The 19,545-nt window shown below is 32.5% G+C and overlaps 1 protein-coding gene across 6 annotated transcripts; it reads left to right on the forward strand.

The window, feature by feature from the left end:
* Positions 1-1,980: 1,980 nt before the first annotated feature.
* LOC103497812 (two-component response regulator ARR2-like) lies at positions 1,981-18,217 on the forward strand. 6 transcript variants are annotated; one of them, XM_051091888.1, is made up of 11 exons: positions 2,045-2,067; positions 3,119-3,466; positions 5,557-5,679; positions 12,169-12,333; positions 12,412-12,502; positions 13,534-14,126; positions 14,702-14,854; positions 14,966-15,346; positions 16,196-16,272; positions 16,373-17,524; positions 17,626-18,217. In XM_051091888.1, the coding sequence occupies exons 6-11, from the start codon at positions 13,934-13,936 to the stop codon at positions 17,686-17,688; spliced, it is 2,019 nt and encodes a 672-aa protein (XP_050947845.1). In that variant the 5' UTR covers positions 2,045-2,067; positions 3,119-3,466; positions 5,557-5,679; positions 12,169-12,333; positions 12,412-12,502; positions 13,534-13,933; the 3' UTR covers positions 17,689-18,217. The 6 variants fall into 6 exon arrangements, 5 of the variants coding, with proteins under 5 accessions (XP_008458388.1, XP_050947846.1, XP_050947845.1 ...); XR_539484.3 differs by lacking the exon at positions 3,119-3,466 and having other exon boundaries at positions 1,981-2,067; positions 12,169-14,126; positions 17,626-17,783; positions 17,856-18,217; XM_051091889.1 differs by lacking the exon at positions 3,119-3,466 and having other exon boundaries at positions 2,042-2,067; positions 5,544-5,679; positions 12,412-14,126.
* The last annotated feature ends 1,328 nt before the right edge of the window (positions 18,218-19,545 follow it).

A 19,545-nucleotide genomic window follows, 5' to 3' on the forward strand; every position in this document is an offset into this window, starting at 1 on the left:
AAAATATTTTATTCCTTTTTATTATCTCAATCTTGTATTAAACTAATTATATGTCTCTTTGATAGACTTTCATTCTTTTTTATAATTATCGAAATATTTCATTAATAAACTTTATAAAACAGTAAATATTTAGTTGATATATTAGATTTACTTTCATGTATCTAAAATATGAAAATAATTTTTCAATTCATCTAGACATAGTTTGAAAATCGTGATATTTCTTAAATAAAATTCAAACTTATAGCAAATTTTTTTTTTCAATTTTTATAATGGAATATTGTAAACAAAAGACGAGAAGGTTTTTAAATTGTGGTTTTGTAGAAAACAGCGAATGAGAATGAGAGAGAGGTGGGATTTTGTGGCATTTTTCGATCGTTTGTTGTATACGATGTATGTTTCTAGAAGGTTGGCGTTGATCCTCAACAGAGACGAAGAAGATGGAATGACTTGAAGGAAATCTAGGGTTTTGGGGGTGTTTGTTGGAAGTTTTGTTTTCAGGAAAAAAATTAAAATGTTTTGATTTGATGTTTATTTAATTGATTCACTAGTTTAATTTTCTCTATATATAATTTTTATAATAGAAAATATAATAGTTTTTCAGGCGGCCATAAAAGGCTAAGAAGGTAGACTTTAGTATATAAAAAAGTGTGTTAACTTCTAATGTTTTTTCATTTCTCTCTAGTTTAAAATATTTAAACTTAAAAAGCTTAATTTAGTAAATTGGTAAAAATCGAGAAGAAAAGATGTTAGCCGGAGAGAACTAAAAATTTTAAATTATTTTGTAAATTGGTAAATTATTTTAGAGTCCTAAAATTATAAAGAAATACGCACATAAAATTTACCTAAAGGTGACTCAAAGAAAATTCAAATCAGCTTTGGCTTGGGAGGGAGAAGACGCTGCTGGACTGGGCAGAAAGAAACGACTCAAGGCTTGACTCAGGCAAAGGGGTGCAGCTCATGGCTCGGTCAGAAGGAGCGCGGTTCACGACTCAGCAGAAGAGCACGGCTCACGACTCGGGTAGAATAGTGCAACTCACGACTCGAAGGAAGATGCGCGGCTTGTGCCTAGGGGATCAAAAGGGGGCTCAGCTCAATGACTTGGAAGAAAGGCTTGGCTCACAGCTCGAAAGAAAGAAAGGGGTTAGGCTCACGGCTTGAAAGAAAAGGAGCTTGGCTCATGGCTTGAAAGAAAAGGGACTTGGCTCATGGCTCGAAAGAAGGGGACCAGACTCACGGCTTGAAAGACAGAGATTCGGCTCACGGCTCAGAAGAAGGGGTGTGACTAATGACTGGGGCAGAAGGGCTCGAGGCTCACAACTCAAGTGGAGGGGCTCGCGGCTCACGTCTTAGCTAGTTTGTGTTCCTTTAATTTTTTCTATTGTTTTTTTTATTTTCGAAGGGTTGTTCCTTTAATTAAATATATGGAATATGTGAACTGCCAGTACATGTGCCTATTTATATGGACCAGATTTGAAGGACTAAATATGGTTTTTCTAAAATCAGTTTATTAAATTACTTTCTTTTTATTATTACTAGTAATACGTCGTATGTCAAGATTTTACTAAAAATTTAAAATGTACATATATATATATATTTAAACAAATTAGCAGATCATACTTATTTCCTTTTATATTTATAACTTACATTTATTTTTATAAAGTTATTGATAGTTAGAAAATATGATAGATAGTGTAGTATACACGATAAATCAAACATTTTTTATGATATTTTCAAATACGTCTATTATATGAACAATAAATTTTTAAATAGAAAAAATGTTTGTTAAATGTATGTGTATGCTTTTTTATACTTATACTATTACAAGTCGCTCTTCACCCAAACCTCCCATTAAAAGTTATGCAATCCAATTCTGTTAGTTTTCGGCCGAACATGGTTAACCCAAAACCAACCAGCCCAACACACAGGTGGCCCAACAGTAGTTAAAATGGGCCGATCAGTACTGGACCAACGGAGTTCAAAATCCAACTCTCTTAACATTCCTCGGGTTCCCGAATTTTCTCTCGTCGAAGATATTCATCCATGCTGTTTCGCGCCAATCTTCCTGCGGTAAGAACTGCGATCCGTTTCTCTTTTATACTTTCTGATGCATTACCTTTTCCTGATTATTTTCTGATTGCCAATGCATCTTTGTTTTCTGGCTTTCTATGATTTAATTTTAAAATTTATACTCCCATTGGAATTGATCCGTGTTTTTTGCCATTCGTGTTATGGAGTTCGATTTTGGATGCAAATATTTTTGGATGCAAATATTTTTGGATGCCAACGGTATCTGGTAACACAATCTTCTTAAACAGATTTCTCGATTAGATATTAGTTTTGTGGAATTATCTTTTATGATGTTGAATCGCTGATTAGCCAGTGCTTTTGGAAGTAATGGATTCTCCATTTTCTTTCAGCAAAACTAATGAATTCATTTGATTATTTTCCCGATTATTTTCTGATCACCAATGCATCTTTGTTTTCTTGGCTTTCTGTGATTTCATTTCAAATTTTAATCTCCCATTGAAATCGATCCATCGTGCTTTTTGCCTCTTTTTGCCATTCGTGTTATGGAGTTTGACATTAGAAACATATTATTCTTAGAAAAATTTCTTGATTAGATATTAGTTTTGTGGGTTTATCTTTTCTGATGCCGAATCATTGATCAGCGGGTGTTTTTGGAAGTTATGGATTCTCCATTTTCTTTCAGCAAAACTAATCAATCCAATCTATTATTTTCTGATCGCCATTGCATATTTGTTTTCTTGGCTTTCTATGATTTCATTTTAATTTTTAATATCCCATTGAAATCGATTCGTTGTGCTTTTTGCCCTTCGTTTTTTGGAGTTCGATATTGGATGCGAATGTTTCTGTCTGAAAGATTCATTTAGGCTTTCATGCTAATGGTATCTGGAATCATATTCTTCTTAGACAAATTTCTTGATTAGATATTAGTTTTGTGGATTTTACTTTTCTGATGTTGAATTATTGATTAGCCGGTGTTGTTGGAAGTTATGGATTCTCCAATTGATTGCCTTTACCCGATATGTCTTGCCCGAGGCTAGGTTGCTCAATGTTTGTTATTTATTGACACGATCGTTTCTGCTGTGGACGATAGGACTTTACTATAGTGCGAAGCTTTTCAACTACTGGAGGATTGATTCTTGTCTTTACGTTCGAAATTGTCATATGCTAATTGCAGTCGTAAGCAGATTGAAAATATCATAGCACCAACTGTTAACCAATTGGTGGGCAGTCGTAAGCACTAAGCAGATAGAAAGTAATTAATTTAGTCTACTGCTCTTTTAACCAAGACGCTTTGTTTGGCTCTGGTTACGAGGAAAGATTTCGAGATGTATCGTGTGATTATTGAATATGGTCGGATTTTTTTTCCCACTCCAATGGAGGTAGAATATCAGCCGTGGATTCCATTTTCCGTAACACATTGAAGGAATTGGCACAAAAGGTAGGGAGACAATCACTTAAACAAAAGATGTACAGCTTTGCGAGGATTCTTTTTCCCTCTCTCAAAACTCATCCACTCACCTTTTACTACGAGAATGTCTAATTCTCTTGCTTTTGTTTTCTCTTCTTCCTTCCTTTCTTTGCTTGGATTTCACATGGGCCACAGCACCTAAAAAGCATGAGACTTTTGGAGTCCAAGTAAAAAGGATCTTTTAGTTTTTTTAGAGTCTATCAAGGTTCTAGATATTTCTATAAATTATCAAATTCTCGAGAACTCCTTGGATCCTAGCGAAACCTTAGACACTTCTATATCCTTACTTTTGCCATATTTGTTCACAATTTACGTATTTCAACATAATTCTGGAAAAACTAAGTATGCACATATGTGTCATTTTGTAGATACTTCAACAATCTTCTAGATTAGTTAGGGTTTGGTTTCTATTTTAATGTAAGAGGTCTAGGTGCTATAGAATCCTTTCCGTTCAGTTTCAAATTCTGCTCTAGCATTCTTTATGAATTATGTTGTCTTTAATTTAGTTGACTGGTTTCTGATAAATTGCATATTCAATATTTTTTGGAATCAGCAAGGACCAATGGGTTATGGGTAGATTGTACGGAAATTGGGAGATTTTCTTCCTGCTTTTTGAGTGCTTGTACGCAATTGCGTTCATACAGGGTGTCTTCAAGCAGATAATTTTCTAGATAGAAAAGACTCAAGAGGGTATATTCTTGGGCATGATCCCACGTGATGTATCGGAATGTATTAAACTTGCCCATCATTTTTGGGAGATTTTGCTAGTCAATATCTATCTAAATCAAAATTGTAGGTCCGACGTTCAAGTCCCCTTCTATCCACAACAAAAGGAGTTTTCCAGAGAGGAGAATGGCGTGAGCCATGAGCCATCTCTTAATCATGGAGGTGGCTCATTGATTTTCTTTTTATCCTCCGAACATACGCCAATTAATTTCGTAAGATGATGCATATGAATAGATGAGTTCAAATAAAGTAGTCTTGAGAATGTGTTCTCTGGCTTGGTTTGGTCTGGAGTAGGTTTCACGTCTCTATTTGGTCAAAGCCCTGTAATTATTCTCTAGGAAATATTTTACTTAGTTAGAAATCCTTTCTTTATGGTTTTCGGGTTGGTTCTTTTAGGCACTTTTACTTTTTCAAAATTTTCCCTGTGAAAACAGCTTTTTATTCAAATGATAATAAAGAAAGAAATAAAGTAGATTCTTTCCTCTCAGCTACAACTCCCAGGAGAGTTGGTTGATGACATCTATCCTCGATCAAATTTCTTGCTTTTGTTTCTATGCTGGAACACTAATTGAGAGCTTACTTATGTTAATAAATGTGTGATTTGAATTCTCTGTTGGAACCGAAGAGTTGGTAATTGAACTTTAAAGCGAGAAAAGGTGAAGTTTGTGTTGGTAGTAAAAAACGAGTAACATGTTTAGGGATTTTCTGCATACAATTACATATACTATATCCTTATCCATAACAGTTGGCAAGTAGTTTCCATTTTTTGTCATAGCACTCTTTTCCTTGCAAAAAAAGAGAGAGCAATGAGCAAATCTATGCACATAAAAACCTGGTGAAGGTAGTAGCCCTTTAGATATGAATTCATTTTAATTTACGATCTTTCAAATCCTAAATTGATTTAATTTTCACATTAGTTGAACACAAATTGCTTTTAAGATCAAACTCTCAAGACAATGAACACGTTTTTAAGCCCAAAAATCAAACACTTCACAAGAAAAGTTAATTCTACTTGAATTTTCTATGCACGAGTTGCAAAAGTTCAAGAAGCTTTTGGTTAAACATGAAAGAAACGGTTAAGAGCTATGCTCTAAACCCTATGCAAGCACCAAAAAGAATACCGAGAAGAGCTGTTGAAATAGAGAAAGAGAAGGAAGAAAATAGAAAGAATGTGGTACAAACAGAGAAGTACTTCAAAATATTATTTAGCTTTTTGTAATTATTTTGATGAATTTTAAGGTTTAGTGAGTTGCATAGTCTGCAGACTACAAATTTCTACTGTACGTATATTTATTTCAAGATGTAACTTGCATTCAATCAGCTGGGCTTTGCAGTTTCAAGCAGAGGACACATCTTCGTTGTATCTTCTCAGAAATGGTGCTTGTGGAGCCGCAGTTAGAAGATGAAGTCTGTAAGGTGAATGGGCTTATTTATGGTGCCATGCATTAATCGCACAGGTAAAACAATCTAGTATTGAAGTTCACTTCTAAGTAGAGCTTGAGGAGTTATAATTATGTTTGTGCAGTTTCGATATTAAAAAAAATAATTAATTGGAATGGAAGAGAGTGACGTGAAACGGTGGTGTTCGCTTGACATAATTAGAATCACTCTCTAATACTTCAATTAGATTAACGTTTTGGTAAGATAGATTTTCACCTTGAGAATGTGCATATATGTGATTAGTCCCCTTTATTTAACGAGAGGAAAAGTTTAATGGTTATCGCTTGTCAAGGTTATTAGACACTTGTCAATGTGGCTTTTATACAAATAAAGACAAATAAATATCAAAATCAAAATTTTGTGTTTCTTATTGTATTTGATTACAAGGGATGAACTATATTTATTGAATGAGTTCATGTAACAACTAGCTAAAATAAGATATAGTTACAGAGATAAAAGGAATAGAGTTCAATGCTCTTCAAGAATAAGACATGGGCCCTAATCTCTAGAAACTTTGACATGAATTTGGTTGATTGTTGATGGGCGTTTCAGATCAAATATGACCCCAACAGTTCTGCGGCACAGTTTGAGTTCTTAATCACTATTTTTAGCCTTGTTGTAACATATTATTCCTTTATCTTTGATAACTATTTTTTAGTTTAGCTAGTTGTTACTCACAGATAGCCTAGCCTAGTTATTACATTAGCTGAGTTGTTGTAATCAAATACAACGAGAAGAGACACAAAATTTTGATAGTTCTTTTAGTGTCTATTAAGGTGACCCCATTAGAGCCACACCAAATTGTAATTATTGGCCTCGATAACAATTATCTCGATTGATTCCTGTAACTTGCTAGGATGGCTTAAGGTGTGCTGTCTTGACATTAGTCACATCTTTAGTGGTCTACATATTATGTTAGTATAGAGCGCGACCATATGCTACATTATCTTCCTTACACAAGCTTCTTTTAGATGTGATGTGCTAGATATCTTTCTAGCATGAGTTATAGATTATTAGATTGGCCTATTGTTATAATTAATTGATTGATAAGTAGGTGACTGATGTTTTGATTAAGTATGGTCTTCGGTCGGTTTTTTGACAAAACCGTCACTAAATCAATTATAGTTGGTTTAGTAAATGTTCAAAACTGACTTTAACCGTCGATGAGTAAATGTCGGTGGGTTGTTTTTTTGTTTTTTTGTTTTTTTATCGGGTCGGTCAATCGATTTAGCTCTTTTAAATGTTTTATGAAATTTCTCAATTTGGATCTTTTTCAAACCGATACCAACCGACCCCTCTCATTCTCCGACCGACTTTAGTTTAATTGGTCAGAATGGTTTAACGGTCTATTATGTTTACCCTTAGTTTTAATATATAACTCTCAGGTGTTTGGTCAAGTGGCTACTTAGTCTAATTTTACATTCCACTCCAAATGGTAGTACTTCATTTCATGGTGGCCTATTTATTAACCATAATGGATTGACCTATGGGTAAAAGTAGAGGCATGACTACTTTGTTCACGAGCTATTTGTTAACAATAATTGGTTGACCTATAGGTAAAAATAGAGGCATGACTTTGATCACGGACTATAAGATCATGAGTTCAATTCATGTGACCACCTACTTAGAATTTAATATTCTATGGGTTTGCTCGATATCTAAATATTCTAAAGTCTTGTAAGTTGTTTCATGAGATTAATTAAGATGCATGTAAGCTAACTTGGACACTAATAAGATAGCCTATTTAAAAAATATTCTCTTGTTGAAAGTCAATTGAAGTGATTATAAAAGGTAGCCTACTTGGATTGTTGCTTCGACGGAAGTTTAGGATATGAATTGGTATGATGGTATCCATGTAAATTAATTATTATATACTCTTGGTCCTTACACTTTTTTGTTTCAATTCGGGTTGGTTTTCAAAATATTAATTTTGGTTTTCAAATTATATTTTCATAGAACTTTCAAAATGTTTATGTTGGTCCTTTACTTTTATAAATAGACTATATTTGGTTATTTCATTTTCACTTCTAACTCATTTTGGTCCATCAAAGCTCTTGCATATTCACTATAATAATACTTAAAAACTTTTCATTTTGTTTTAAATCTTATTTCTTTAAAATAATTACTCATGTCTTTTTTTAGGGTCTTTCCGTCGTTTTCTTTTCATATGCTATCTTATATTTTTTTTCTCTCTATTGAATTGCTTGCTGCCAACATGCTTGTTATTGCCCTTTTGTGTCAGCTTTTGGTAGTGGCATTTCAATTCTCTTTTAGAATTTGGAGTTTTAACGACTCACAAATTTCCAAACATTTATTTATCTTTTTTCAATAATATTTTAAGTTGTAGTACACAACTGCTTTCGTGGTGATTAAGACAGAGAAGTGAGCTGATTGGTCATTATTGTAGTTTTCCTGCTGGCCATTTCTTTGGTCCAACACTTTGTGTGTCACCACGTGGCAAATATTTTTCATTTGGTATATTCAAATATTCACTTAACATATTCTTTTTCTTTTTGTTTAAAACAATAGACACAAAAATGGGATAGACTAAATAGGGATAAGTATGGTGGATCGAAAAGTCAAGTAGATCGTCGAAATTGAAGTTGATTGATCGAAAAATGAAAAGAGTTGGTCATAGTTGGTTTTGGAAAGTTTTAAATTGAAAATTTTCAAAAATTATTTTTTAGCGTTAAGTCGATCTGACCGATTGATCCTTACTCATCAATGCCAAGATCGGTTTAACACTTTACTAAATCGACTATGGTCGGTTAGGGGTCGATTTTGTTAAAACCAACTCCAATCGATCGATAAACACTGATGAATGCTTATTTTTATATTATACTCTATTAGATTTTTTATGATTATATAAATAAATAAATATATATACATTCAAAACATATTTCCTTTGTATACATTCAAAGCGTGAAATATTTAAACAAATTTCAGTGACATTTCTTATCCTATTCTAAAAACTTACTTTTTAAGGATGACTGTTATATTAGTTATGAAGTTAAAACTATTGTATATTTAAACTGTGTTCAAAATTCAAAAGAATAAAAAACAATTTTCAAAACATAACATCGAGAAACTAAATTAAATTTTAACAATTAAAATGTCATTTTGGTTATTAACTTAATTTTAACTTCCATCCTTTCAAACGGTTGATTTTAGTCATGTATTAAAAAAAAAATAGCCCCCACATTTATTGATCTTTTGCCCGATTTTTTTTTCTTTTTTTGTTATTTACTAGATTAATTAAAAATACACGCGTTAAAATTTAAATCCATGGCTAAAATTGAACAAACATATAACTATAAGGATTGAAATGGTATTTTAGCTGAATTTAAAGGAAAGAAGGTTGAATTATCCTTTTGTTCCTATACTTTCAGATTTGTGCAGTTTTGATCTTTATATTTTTATAACTTTTATTTATCTAATTTTAGACTTTATATTTTTAATAAATCTTAAATTTAGTTCTTTTTGCCATCTATAGCATTTTCATCATAAACTTTGAAAGTCTATTTTTTTTTATTTTAAATATAGTAAAATAAATTTAAATTATTTATAAAATATAGCGAAATATTACGGTTGATCTACGATGACTTATATGTGTTAACTTATATCATGATAAAGACATATAGATTTATCATATTTTAGTATATTTGTAATTTTTTTCATAAATTTTGTCATCTAAAATAATTTATTTATTTTATTATACTAAAATTATTTATTATTATTATTATTTAATCCATTTTGATAAAAAGAAAATAAACATAAATTTAAGATTTGGTAAAAATACTTAACAAAGACTATTAGACAATTATAAGGGACCAAAATTATTAAGACATATTTTAACCAAGAAAGAACAATTATTGATTATTTTTGTATTGATTTGCTTTAAGGGAAAAAAAAAAAAAAAAAACTGAAAAAATTATGTTTCGTGTCATTTCCGAACATCTCTACTTTTTAGAGACTAGGCCATTGTGCCACACGGGGAATATACGGTTCAGTAGACTCCACTTTACCAGAATTCTACTTTTTTATGTTTTATCAATGGAATAAGCAAGCTATTTCTTTATCCCCAAGGGATAAAGAATCAATTTTTTTTTTTTTAATATTTTGATTTTCTTTTTTGAAGCTTTTATAATAATTGAATTCTTCTCGGTGCTTTTTTTTTTTTTTCTTTTTGTTTAATATTTACATCACACGTAGAATTCTAGTCTACTGCCTTTTGGTGGTAGAGATGCTTTAGCAACTAAACTGGATTAATGTTTAGAAATCTCAAGACAGTGAATAACAAAGATTTTTCTTTATAACCTTTTTAGTTGAACATCGGATGACTATGTCAACCCTCTTTTAAGACTATTTCAAAATTCGGAAACCATTTCACGAATAAGGCTTTTGGAGTTTCAATTTTTATTTTTGAAAATTAAAATTGAAAAGCATACATACATTGTCGATCGTTTATAAGAGCTTCATGTAATTAGAATTATCATGGATCATTGAAGTAAATACATGCTTTCTAATTTTTTTCAATTAACCTCTGCATTCATTTATGTCAATTGTTTCGATATAAAGACTTTGTGAGTTGTAATTTTTAAAAATAATTTCAAGTTTAATCATCAAAATATTTTAAAATTTTAGAGTATATCTAAAACTTGTATAGTTTGATATTTATGTTATTAATTAAAACTTAACTACGTATGCTTTTAGGTTCTGAGGATCAACACAACATGAACTTTCTCAAACCTTTTCTTATAGATGTACAACTTCTTAGACATATGTCAAATTAAGCTTATTTAGCAGTAATCGTTGTGCCCATGTCATGAATGAGGCCAATTGTTACACCTAGAAAAAGTAATTATGATTAGGCGAAAAAGCACTTGTGATGATATTTATTGATATTTTTATGTATTTTAAGTAGAAAGAAATAGAAGATTTGTAAATATAAATCAAACAGAGAGTGTTTAGCAAATTGAGTTGGTTATTATAAGTTATTTTCTTGAATACAACAATTATAGAGATGGGATATCAAACCACCCACCTCTATGATAGGAGATTGTGCTATTGAGTTAAACTCAATTTGGTAGTTGGTTATAGTAGTTAGTAGGTTATAATACTTTGTATTGGAGTTGAAGATTGTTGTAGTTTGAGGTCTATATACTGTATAGTTTGTGTCTGATGTGCATACTATTTTGGTATGAATAAGAAATAGTAAGCACTATACTAAAAAACTAAAAGAAATGGTTTTAAAAAATAATGAATATGGTAATAAAGAGCGATTGAAATAGGAATCCTATCGTTGACGATCGTAGATTATAATAATTAGAGATGTTGGACTATTAAATTTGTACTGGGTAAATTATAATCCATTCATTATACCTTTTATATATTTGTTAGGTTTATATCATATTTTGGCCCCTAAACTTTCTATCTTATTTTATTTTGGTCCCTAAACTTTTAAAATGTATGTTTTAATCCTTAAGCTTTTAAAAAGAATTTATTTTAGTTTCTCTCGTTAAGACTCAAAATGATGATATGATTTCTATATTTGGATGACCATGATACTAAATACGATAATAACTGTATTGTTTAAATTTTAATTAAAGGTTAAATGGTAAATTGATTTTTTTTTTTTTTGAAAAACTCAAGAAGTTTCTCATTCAAAAATTTGATTGTGACCATTTTGGAGTATTGTCATTCTATTTCTCCTTCTCATCTCATATATTAGATGCAATTCATCTACCTATAAATTTTTTAGTGCCTCAAACTTGGGATAATTTGTGATACAAAAAGTGTTTTGTTTTTCTTCCTTCCAATTCTCCCTCCCTCTCTCTCTTCGATTTTGTGATACATTGTTGTTATACTTATCAGTAATTTTTTAGAGTTTATTTTATACATATGTTGTAATTTTTTTTCTAATTTATTTTACTTATCATAGATGTTAACATTGATATGTTAGTTCTATTTTGTTTTTAATTTACTCGAAGTCGTTATTCTAATTTGCTTAAAGATTTCAATTTAAAAATAAATAAATAAAATGTGGAAAGCTGTAGATGCAAGTGGAAGAAGAATTGTTTTTTAATTTGGATTTATTTGACTCAAGTGGGTTTGATCATATAAATATTTATAGATTAAATTAACAAGATTTTAAAGTTATTTCAAAACTTCGATAGCAAAAGAGAGAAAAATTGAGAGACCAAGATAAAATGAACAAAGTTTAGAATCATTTAACCTATTTATATTATTTATTATTATTATATTGACACACATATAATAGAGGTGGTATAATTAGTCAGACATCTGTTAACTTTATAGCTTTGTCCTTTTACTAAAATTTACTTCATAGCTAGATAGAATAGGTTTTATAATGAATTTTTAATTCCTTATTTATTATTATAGTAAAAAGAAGAAGAAAAATTGAGGGTGGAAAATGAATCGGACGGCCTTGATTTGTTTAATCATTAATTCATTATCCTTTTTTCTTTCTCTGACTATGTAAAAAGGAAAAAAGGAAAGGGTTAGAACTAGAAAGGATGGGAGCCAAAGAGATCTTATCCTCCACGAAGTCGAAATGACAGATGGCCGCTGAGGGAAGCACAGGTAGATGAATGGGTAAAGCATATAATAATCAAAAGGCTTGTCAGAGACAGCGGAGGGCAACTTGACGGGTAGCTTTGCCCAATTATTTATTTATTATTTTAAAAACTATATCATTATTATTATTCATATTATTTCATAATTGACAGAGACAGACAACCTTCTCTCACTTTGCAAGCCCTGCTTCTTGGGTTCTTCTCTTCACAGGGATGATTCCCCTTTGGAGCACGTGGAATTTAGGTTTTTTTTATTGTTATTATTGTTTACTTTTTCTTATTATTGCCATTTAGTTTTGCTTTTGCTGACTCTAGTTATATTTTAATAGATTCGACTTTTATATATCAAGGACGATTGACTTACTAGATGGAGTTAGTAAGTTTGAGATCAATTTATTAAACTTAGTATGAAGGGTAGACTTGTAAGATTAAGTTACAGTTTATTACAAAAATTATAGATAAAGGAGAACATTGAATTCCTTGTTATAGGTGAATAGTATAAAAAAGTAAGAAGATGAAGTTGAGCTTAATGGTATTTGCTACTAGTACTAAAAAAAATGGTATTTGTTGTTGATCTTGAACCGTTTAATCATAACTTAGAAAGTTGGTGTGTCAAACGGCTCCAAAGTTTATTGTTCTTTTGCTTCTTTTTTTCTTTATCTATACAATTTCAAATGCATGAGTAAAGTTTTAATTTTTGTATCACACAAGTCACTTATGAGATATTCAACACTTCATGAATCAGTACATATATACATAAAATTAAAATTTGTGCCTAAAATTGTTCATCACTTTTTTTAAAATAACAAAATAAACAAGGGTCAAGGGCATATAGACAGAAATTGTTAGTATTTGAAGAGTCATTTGTGTAAAATTGAAAGAAGTTTTTAAAAAAGTTTTAAAATCTATTTGATACAAAAGCTTTTAAAAGGAATGGACTAAACTTGTAATTTAAAGTTTCTAAAACTAAGGTTGAGAAAGGAAGCTGAAAATTGATCTCCTCGTAATGGTGCAAGTGGCTGTCATTGTAGCATAGCAACTCCAAGTAAACAACCCTCAAATTCGATCCTCAACCTTATCGAATTTGAAAGAATATTAATTTTTGCTCATCACCATCTGTGTCAGATATCCATCCTCTATGAAAATTTTGTTTAATTTTCAAAAAGCTCACTTCTTTTTGTGGATTATTGTATATCTTGTTATCTCGAGTTAAAGTCCTGTGTTGAAGAAGCCTTTAGCCAATGGATTTGACTGTTAAAAGTAAGGCATTTGTAGGTTTTGCTCTCTGTTTATAGCGGATAAAGTGGACTGCAGTGGAAGAAAGCAGAAAACAGTTCAACTATTGGAGGAAAAAAGCCAGGTTAGGAGAGAGAAAACTCCCATAATAGAGAGAGAAACAAAAATTGGGTTCATGGGTTCTTCAAGGAGCAAGCCATTTTTATGAGTAGGCTATAGAAATAGAAACCCCCTTGAAATCAAATCAATCTGAGAATTTCATCTTCAAGTAGTGAAAGAGTTCTTGTCTTTGGTTTCTGGTTCAGACGGCTCCAATTATTCTTTTATTAGAAAGTCAGATTCTGATGGGTTTTGTAAATTGGGGAATCTCTCTTCTGAAGGTGTAGTCTTTTGGTTTCTTTAGCTCTGTTTTGCTTGTGGGAACTTTGAGCCTTGTGGAATGGATCTCAGCCACATGAAGGGATCGATCCCGACACCGACACCGACACCGACGCCGACTTTAATTTCTGCTAGAAAAGCCACGGATATGGGTTCTGATCAGTTTCCGGCGGGTCTTCGGGTTCTGGTTGTAGACGACGATCCTACCTGTCTCAGGATCTTGGAAAAGATGCTTCAGAATTGCTGCTATGCTGGTTTGTTTTCAATTCCAACTTCCGTTTTTCTTCTTTCTTTCCTGAGTTCTTTACTTTTTGGGGTCTCCTGTTCTTTGTGAGTTAATATTCGACTCTGGACTATTTTCTGGATTGTTTCTTGAAGAAATTTTAAGTTTAGGTTTGCTCCTGACCTCGAATTTTCTTATTGTCTTTGGAATAAGAACATGTTGTCTTATCACTTATTACACTTTTTTTGCCCCCCTGAGCTTATTTTTCTATTTGATCCACAACGGAAATTACATTAAATTCTGCTAATTGATTTGCGTGCTTCTGAAGCTATCATCTCTTTACTCATTTGTAGATTCAGAAATCGGAACTCTTTCCGTCATGTTTGTGAGTGACTTGGGGGGTTTTATTCTTGAAACTTGTTTCCATATCATTAAAATTGATTTCAATCATTAGAAAGTATGTTTTGTACCCATTTTGGACATGATTAAACTGCTTTTCAACATAAATAATTGGTCTCTTAGCTAAACCTTATACCAATCCAACAATTCTGTGATCATACAACAAATCATCAGTAGTTAATCTGCTGTTTTTGGGGTTAATGACAGTGACGAAATGCAACCGAGCGGAGATTGCTCTATCCATGCTTCGTGAGAACAAAAATGGTTTTGATATTGTCTTAAGTGATGTGCATATGCCTGACATGGATGGATTCAAGCTTCTAGAGCAAGTTGGGCTGGAGATGGATTTGCCTGTCATCAGTGAGTAAATTGGTTTAGATGCGTTTACTGGATCGTTGAATACTAACTTATATAATTATGTGTGGTTTATATAATTTTGCAGACTAATATTGGAGACATGTGATTGTACAGTGATGTCAGCTGATGATGGGAAGAATGTTGTGATGAAAGGAGTGATTCATGGTGCTTGTGATTACCTTATCAAACCTGTTCGGATTGAAGCACTCAGGAACATATGGCAACATGTAGTTCGGAAGAGAAAGACTGAATGGAAGGATTTAGAGCAATCCGGTAGCGTGGACGAGGGAGATCGAGAGCAAAATCTGTCTGAAGGTGCAAATTATTCATCTTCGGCATATGAAGGAAGTTGGAACAGCTCGAAGAGGAGGAGGGATGCAGAAGAAGAGCCCGAGGAGAGGGACGATACATCAACTTTAAAGAAGCCGAGGGTGGTATGGTCAGTTGAGCTCCATCAACAGTTTGTTGCCGCAGTTAATCAGCTAGGCATTGACAGTATGTCTTCCCTTCTACCTCTCCCAGTTCTATATGCCTCCGTCAAACTTATGACTGTTTTTTAGAGGTTAAATTACAATTTACGAGTAGTCCCTAGACTTTCATATTCGTGTCAAATATGTCCTTCGATTAGAGTTTTAGAAGGTTTTTAAACTTGGAACTCTGTATTTGATTATTCATGTTTAAAAAACTTGTTAATAATTATAAACAAATATTGGACATGCCAAGGATTTATTAGATGCAAAATGGAAAGTATATGGGCTTATTTGACATTCTTAAAATTTAGGAATCTATTAATCACAAGATTTAAGATTCAAGGACTTAATAGATATTTTTTAATTTCAAGACTTTTTGGATGTACTTTGTTTCATAAACTAAATTTGTAATTTAACATTTTCTAGGTAACAACACAACCATCGTAACATAAATGATACATGTATAGGCTATGATCCTGTAACATTAGCTGATTATAGCCTACATTTCAAGTTCATTTAGGGAGGTTTTGTTTTTAATGCTTGACCCTTATTTAATTATATGATCATTTTTCATCTCGATGAATTAGAAGCCTAATGCATGACCGACACATTTCTTCATGTTGTTCATCCTGTTCTTTGCAATTGAACCCAAACTTTAAGAAGAATCAGTTCATCCATTGCTTCTCTTAAAGCATTTCTTTTTATTTCGTGCCGTCTTATCCTCAAAATAGTTCTGTAGCCATTTTCTTTTATCTTTATTTTCTTTAAGTTTGATCAAGTCAAGAATCTTTAAAGGATTAATTCATCATATACCCAACTCCAACTGCACATTGTTCTTCTTGGTTATGTTTTCAATCTTGTTTTGAAAATGCAGAAGCTGTCCCTAAGAAGATATTGGAGTTGATGAATGTTCCAGGGCTTACTAGAGAAAATGTTGCCAGTCATCTTCAGGTATAAAAGATTTAAGGGGCTCTTTGTGTGTATCTTCTCTTTGTTTCCTGATGATTAGCATAGGCATCTTAATTGTTTTATTTATTTGATGGCTATGCAGAAATATCGCTTATATCTTAGAAGGCTTAGTGGAGTATCTCCACATCAAAGTAATTTGAACAATTCTTTTATCAACCCCCAAGACCCACCTTTTGGATCAATGGGTTCATTCAATGGGATCGATCTTCAGACGCTTTCGGTCACTGGCCAACTCTCGCCACAAAGTCTTGCTGCCCTCCAAGCAACAGGACTTCGTAGGCCTACCGCGAAATCTAGCATATCCATGGCCCTTGTTGATCAGAACAATATATTCAGCTTTGAAAATCCAAAATTGAGGTTTGTTGAGGACCAAACACAACACCTAAATAATAGTAAACCAGTAAACTTGTTTCATGAGATTCCAACAAAAATTGAGCCAAAGCAGCTTGGAAATATTCAGCACTCCTCTGTGCAGCCTCAGGGGAACATAAACATGCAACTCAATATCAAGAGCGAACATAGTGGAACTCAACTAATGCATTTGTCTCAACAACAAACTCTAGGCCACTCTCCTGCTAGCCACTTACCCAGAATTCCATCAACACTAAGGAAACCGATCATATCAGGTAGTGTTACAAGGGGAAATGGGACTACTGATAATAGCCACAGGCCTGGATACAACCTAGTTTCACCAACATCGGTGATGGTGAACTATCCAATGAGCCAAACCACAGAATTGTCTAACAATTATTCTCTTCAGAGCAATTCATCTGTATCTACCTTGAACTGTAAAGGGGTGTTTCAAGAAGAGATTAGTTCAGATCTAAAAGTTTCGGGCGGACTAATGTCAAGTTATGATGTTTTTAGTGACTTGCCCCTGCAGAAATCCCATGACTGGGATTCTCAAAATGTTAACACCTTGGCCTTTGGTACTTTTCACCATGGGAACTTCATGCAGGATAGCTTTGATATCTCACCCTCCACTTTAATTCATCATGGTTTTCCTTCAAGCCAAATGAATGGACAAAATCAAAATTCATCAGTCGTTGGAAAGACTATGTTTTCCTTTTCGGATTTGACTCAACCCGAGAATCCTCAAAATATTGCCCAAAACTCGCTTCTCGATCCTGTGGAGGTCAAATCTCAGAAAATCCCCGATGCAAACTATCAAACTGACCTCTTATCCGATGACTTTGGCCAGGATGAACTTCTTGGTGTCTTTCTCAAACAACAGGTTAGTTTTTCCCTTTTTCCTAAATGTTTGTTTGATTGTTATAAAAAATGGATTCCTTTCCATATATCATTGTTAACTCTACTATGTTTTCTATTTCCCAGCAACAAGGAGACGATGGATCGGTCGACTTTAGCGGGTACCAAACAGAGAATATTTGTGTTTAGATGATTTCTTGCTTTAGTTCCTCATTTGGCTGCAGCTTCAGATACACTTTGTTGTAACTTTATAGATCAAAGTCCTCCCACATTAGATGACAAAGGTAGTTCATCATTCTTGTCAACAATTCCATCGTGAATAGTATGCTTAGCTAGTTGAACCTTGGAAATGTCAGATTTCTATGCAAGCCTGAAGCAATCTTCCTCAGAATGCTTACACGAAAGATGCAAGGTGCAAATCTTACTCGGACTTCGGTTGACATCTAATGCCCGAAGCGATTTATTTTAGGACGAGTGTGAAACTGTTTGTTTGTAACGGGCACATCGCTCGATTGTCGTCGATGCAAGGCTCAGCTCAGCTCCATTGCATCTGGAACCATTTAGGAGATTTCTCATCTCTCTAATTACACTTTAAGAATGGTTTTATTTAAACCCCCATGAAAAATCATCAACTTCGATGTAAATATTCTTGTTTGATTGAGACAAATGTGTGCATAATTTCTTGAGTTTGTTAAAAAAGAAATTCTTCTTCTTGGCAGCTTCTCTTAGATTCTCAACTTGCTTCCAACTTTTCTCACAATGTATTACGAATAGTTTTGACTTCTGTCCATACTATTTCCTGTATAGTGTGTGGTTTGATAGGAATGATCATGATTGTTTGACATATGATAAGAAATCCAGAATTCAAATATCAGTATGCATTCGATTATCATCTGATCTCTTTGCTAACTGTACCTTCATCTTGCTCTCTTCATTTTCCTCTCTTATAAGAAAACAATCGTAAATCCTAGCAATTTGAGAATTAGAACCCTTAATTAACAAATTTGAGAACCCCAAAATCAACAAGCACAACTCCAATGAAAGTTAGACGTTGTTGTCTTGTGATCGATAGCAAAAACTCATTCCCTACTCACACTTGATAGATAAGTTGATCAATTTCATATGAATACCCAAGCATGCAGCTACAAAATTGATAATTTAAAGAAGATAATAGCAAATCTCGGTCATCCACGTAGAAAAAATTTCATTTCCAAAATTATAAGTTAAAAAACTGTCTTGTAAAAACCAATGGCTAGAATTAGATAGCTTCCTAAACCTTAGTAAAATATCAAAATACTCTTGTGTAACATATTTTAGAAATGATAAATCTACATCTAAACTGTTAAAGAAAACATAAACAGTAACTTTGAGTCTTTGAGTCTTTGACCGTTCGTATCGTATCCTTTCGTCAAGACAACATTAAATTGCACAAAATTCTTTAGCCGGTGCATGCATAGACATACGATAAGCAAACAATGAAGTAAATTGCTACTGTCATTTATAGCCCTACTTAGGAAAATTGTGTCAAAGTTTAGTATTTTTTTTTCACACTTTTCTTATCAATCCCTCCCTTCAATTTTCAAATTGAAAGATTAGGTATAGGCTCGAGCTTAGGTCCCATATATTCAAATTATCTGATGTAGCCAAATTATAATATAATAAAATAAAAAACTAAAAATTAGAAAAATGTTAAAATACCAAAATATAAAATATATAAATTCAATTCTACCAAAATTTTCTTCTTTCACTTTCCCACTGATATGCATTTTGCCAAATATTGTTGTTTAAGGCTACTTAACAACTAGAACATGACATTTCATGTACATTAAGAGAGTCTAATTATAAGATATGTAAACAACATCTAGAAAGATACACCGACGGATTTATGTAGGGGCCAGTGGGGACACGTGACGCTTCTTATATTATCGTTTTTGTAATTTAATACTAATTTTGAAGTGTCAGATTCCAATATATATGTTTATCATTTTTAAACAAAATATAGTTGTAGCATTGTAATTGTGCCCTCACTTTTATAATGACCAAGTT

This window comes from Cucumis melo, chromosome 11, assembly GCF_025177605.1.
Source record: "Cucumis melo cultivar AY chromosome 11, USDA_Cmelo_AY_1.0, whole genome shotgun sequence".
NCBI lineage: Eukaryota > Viridiplantae > Streptophyta > Magnoliopsida > Cucurbitales > Cucurbitaceae > Cucumis > Cucumis melo.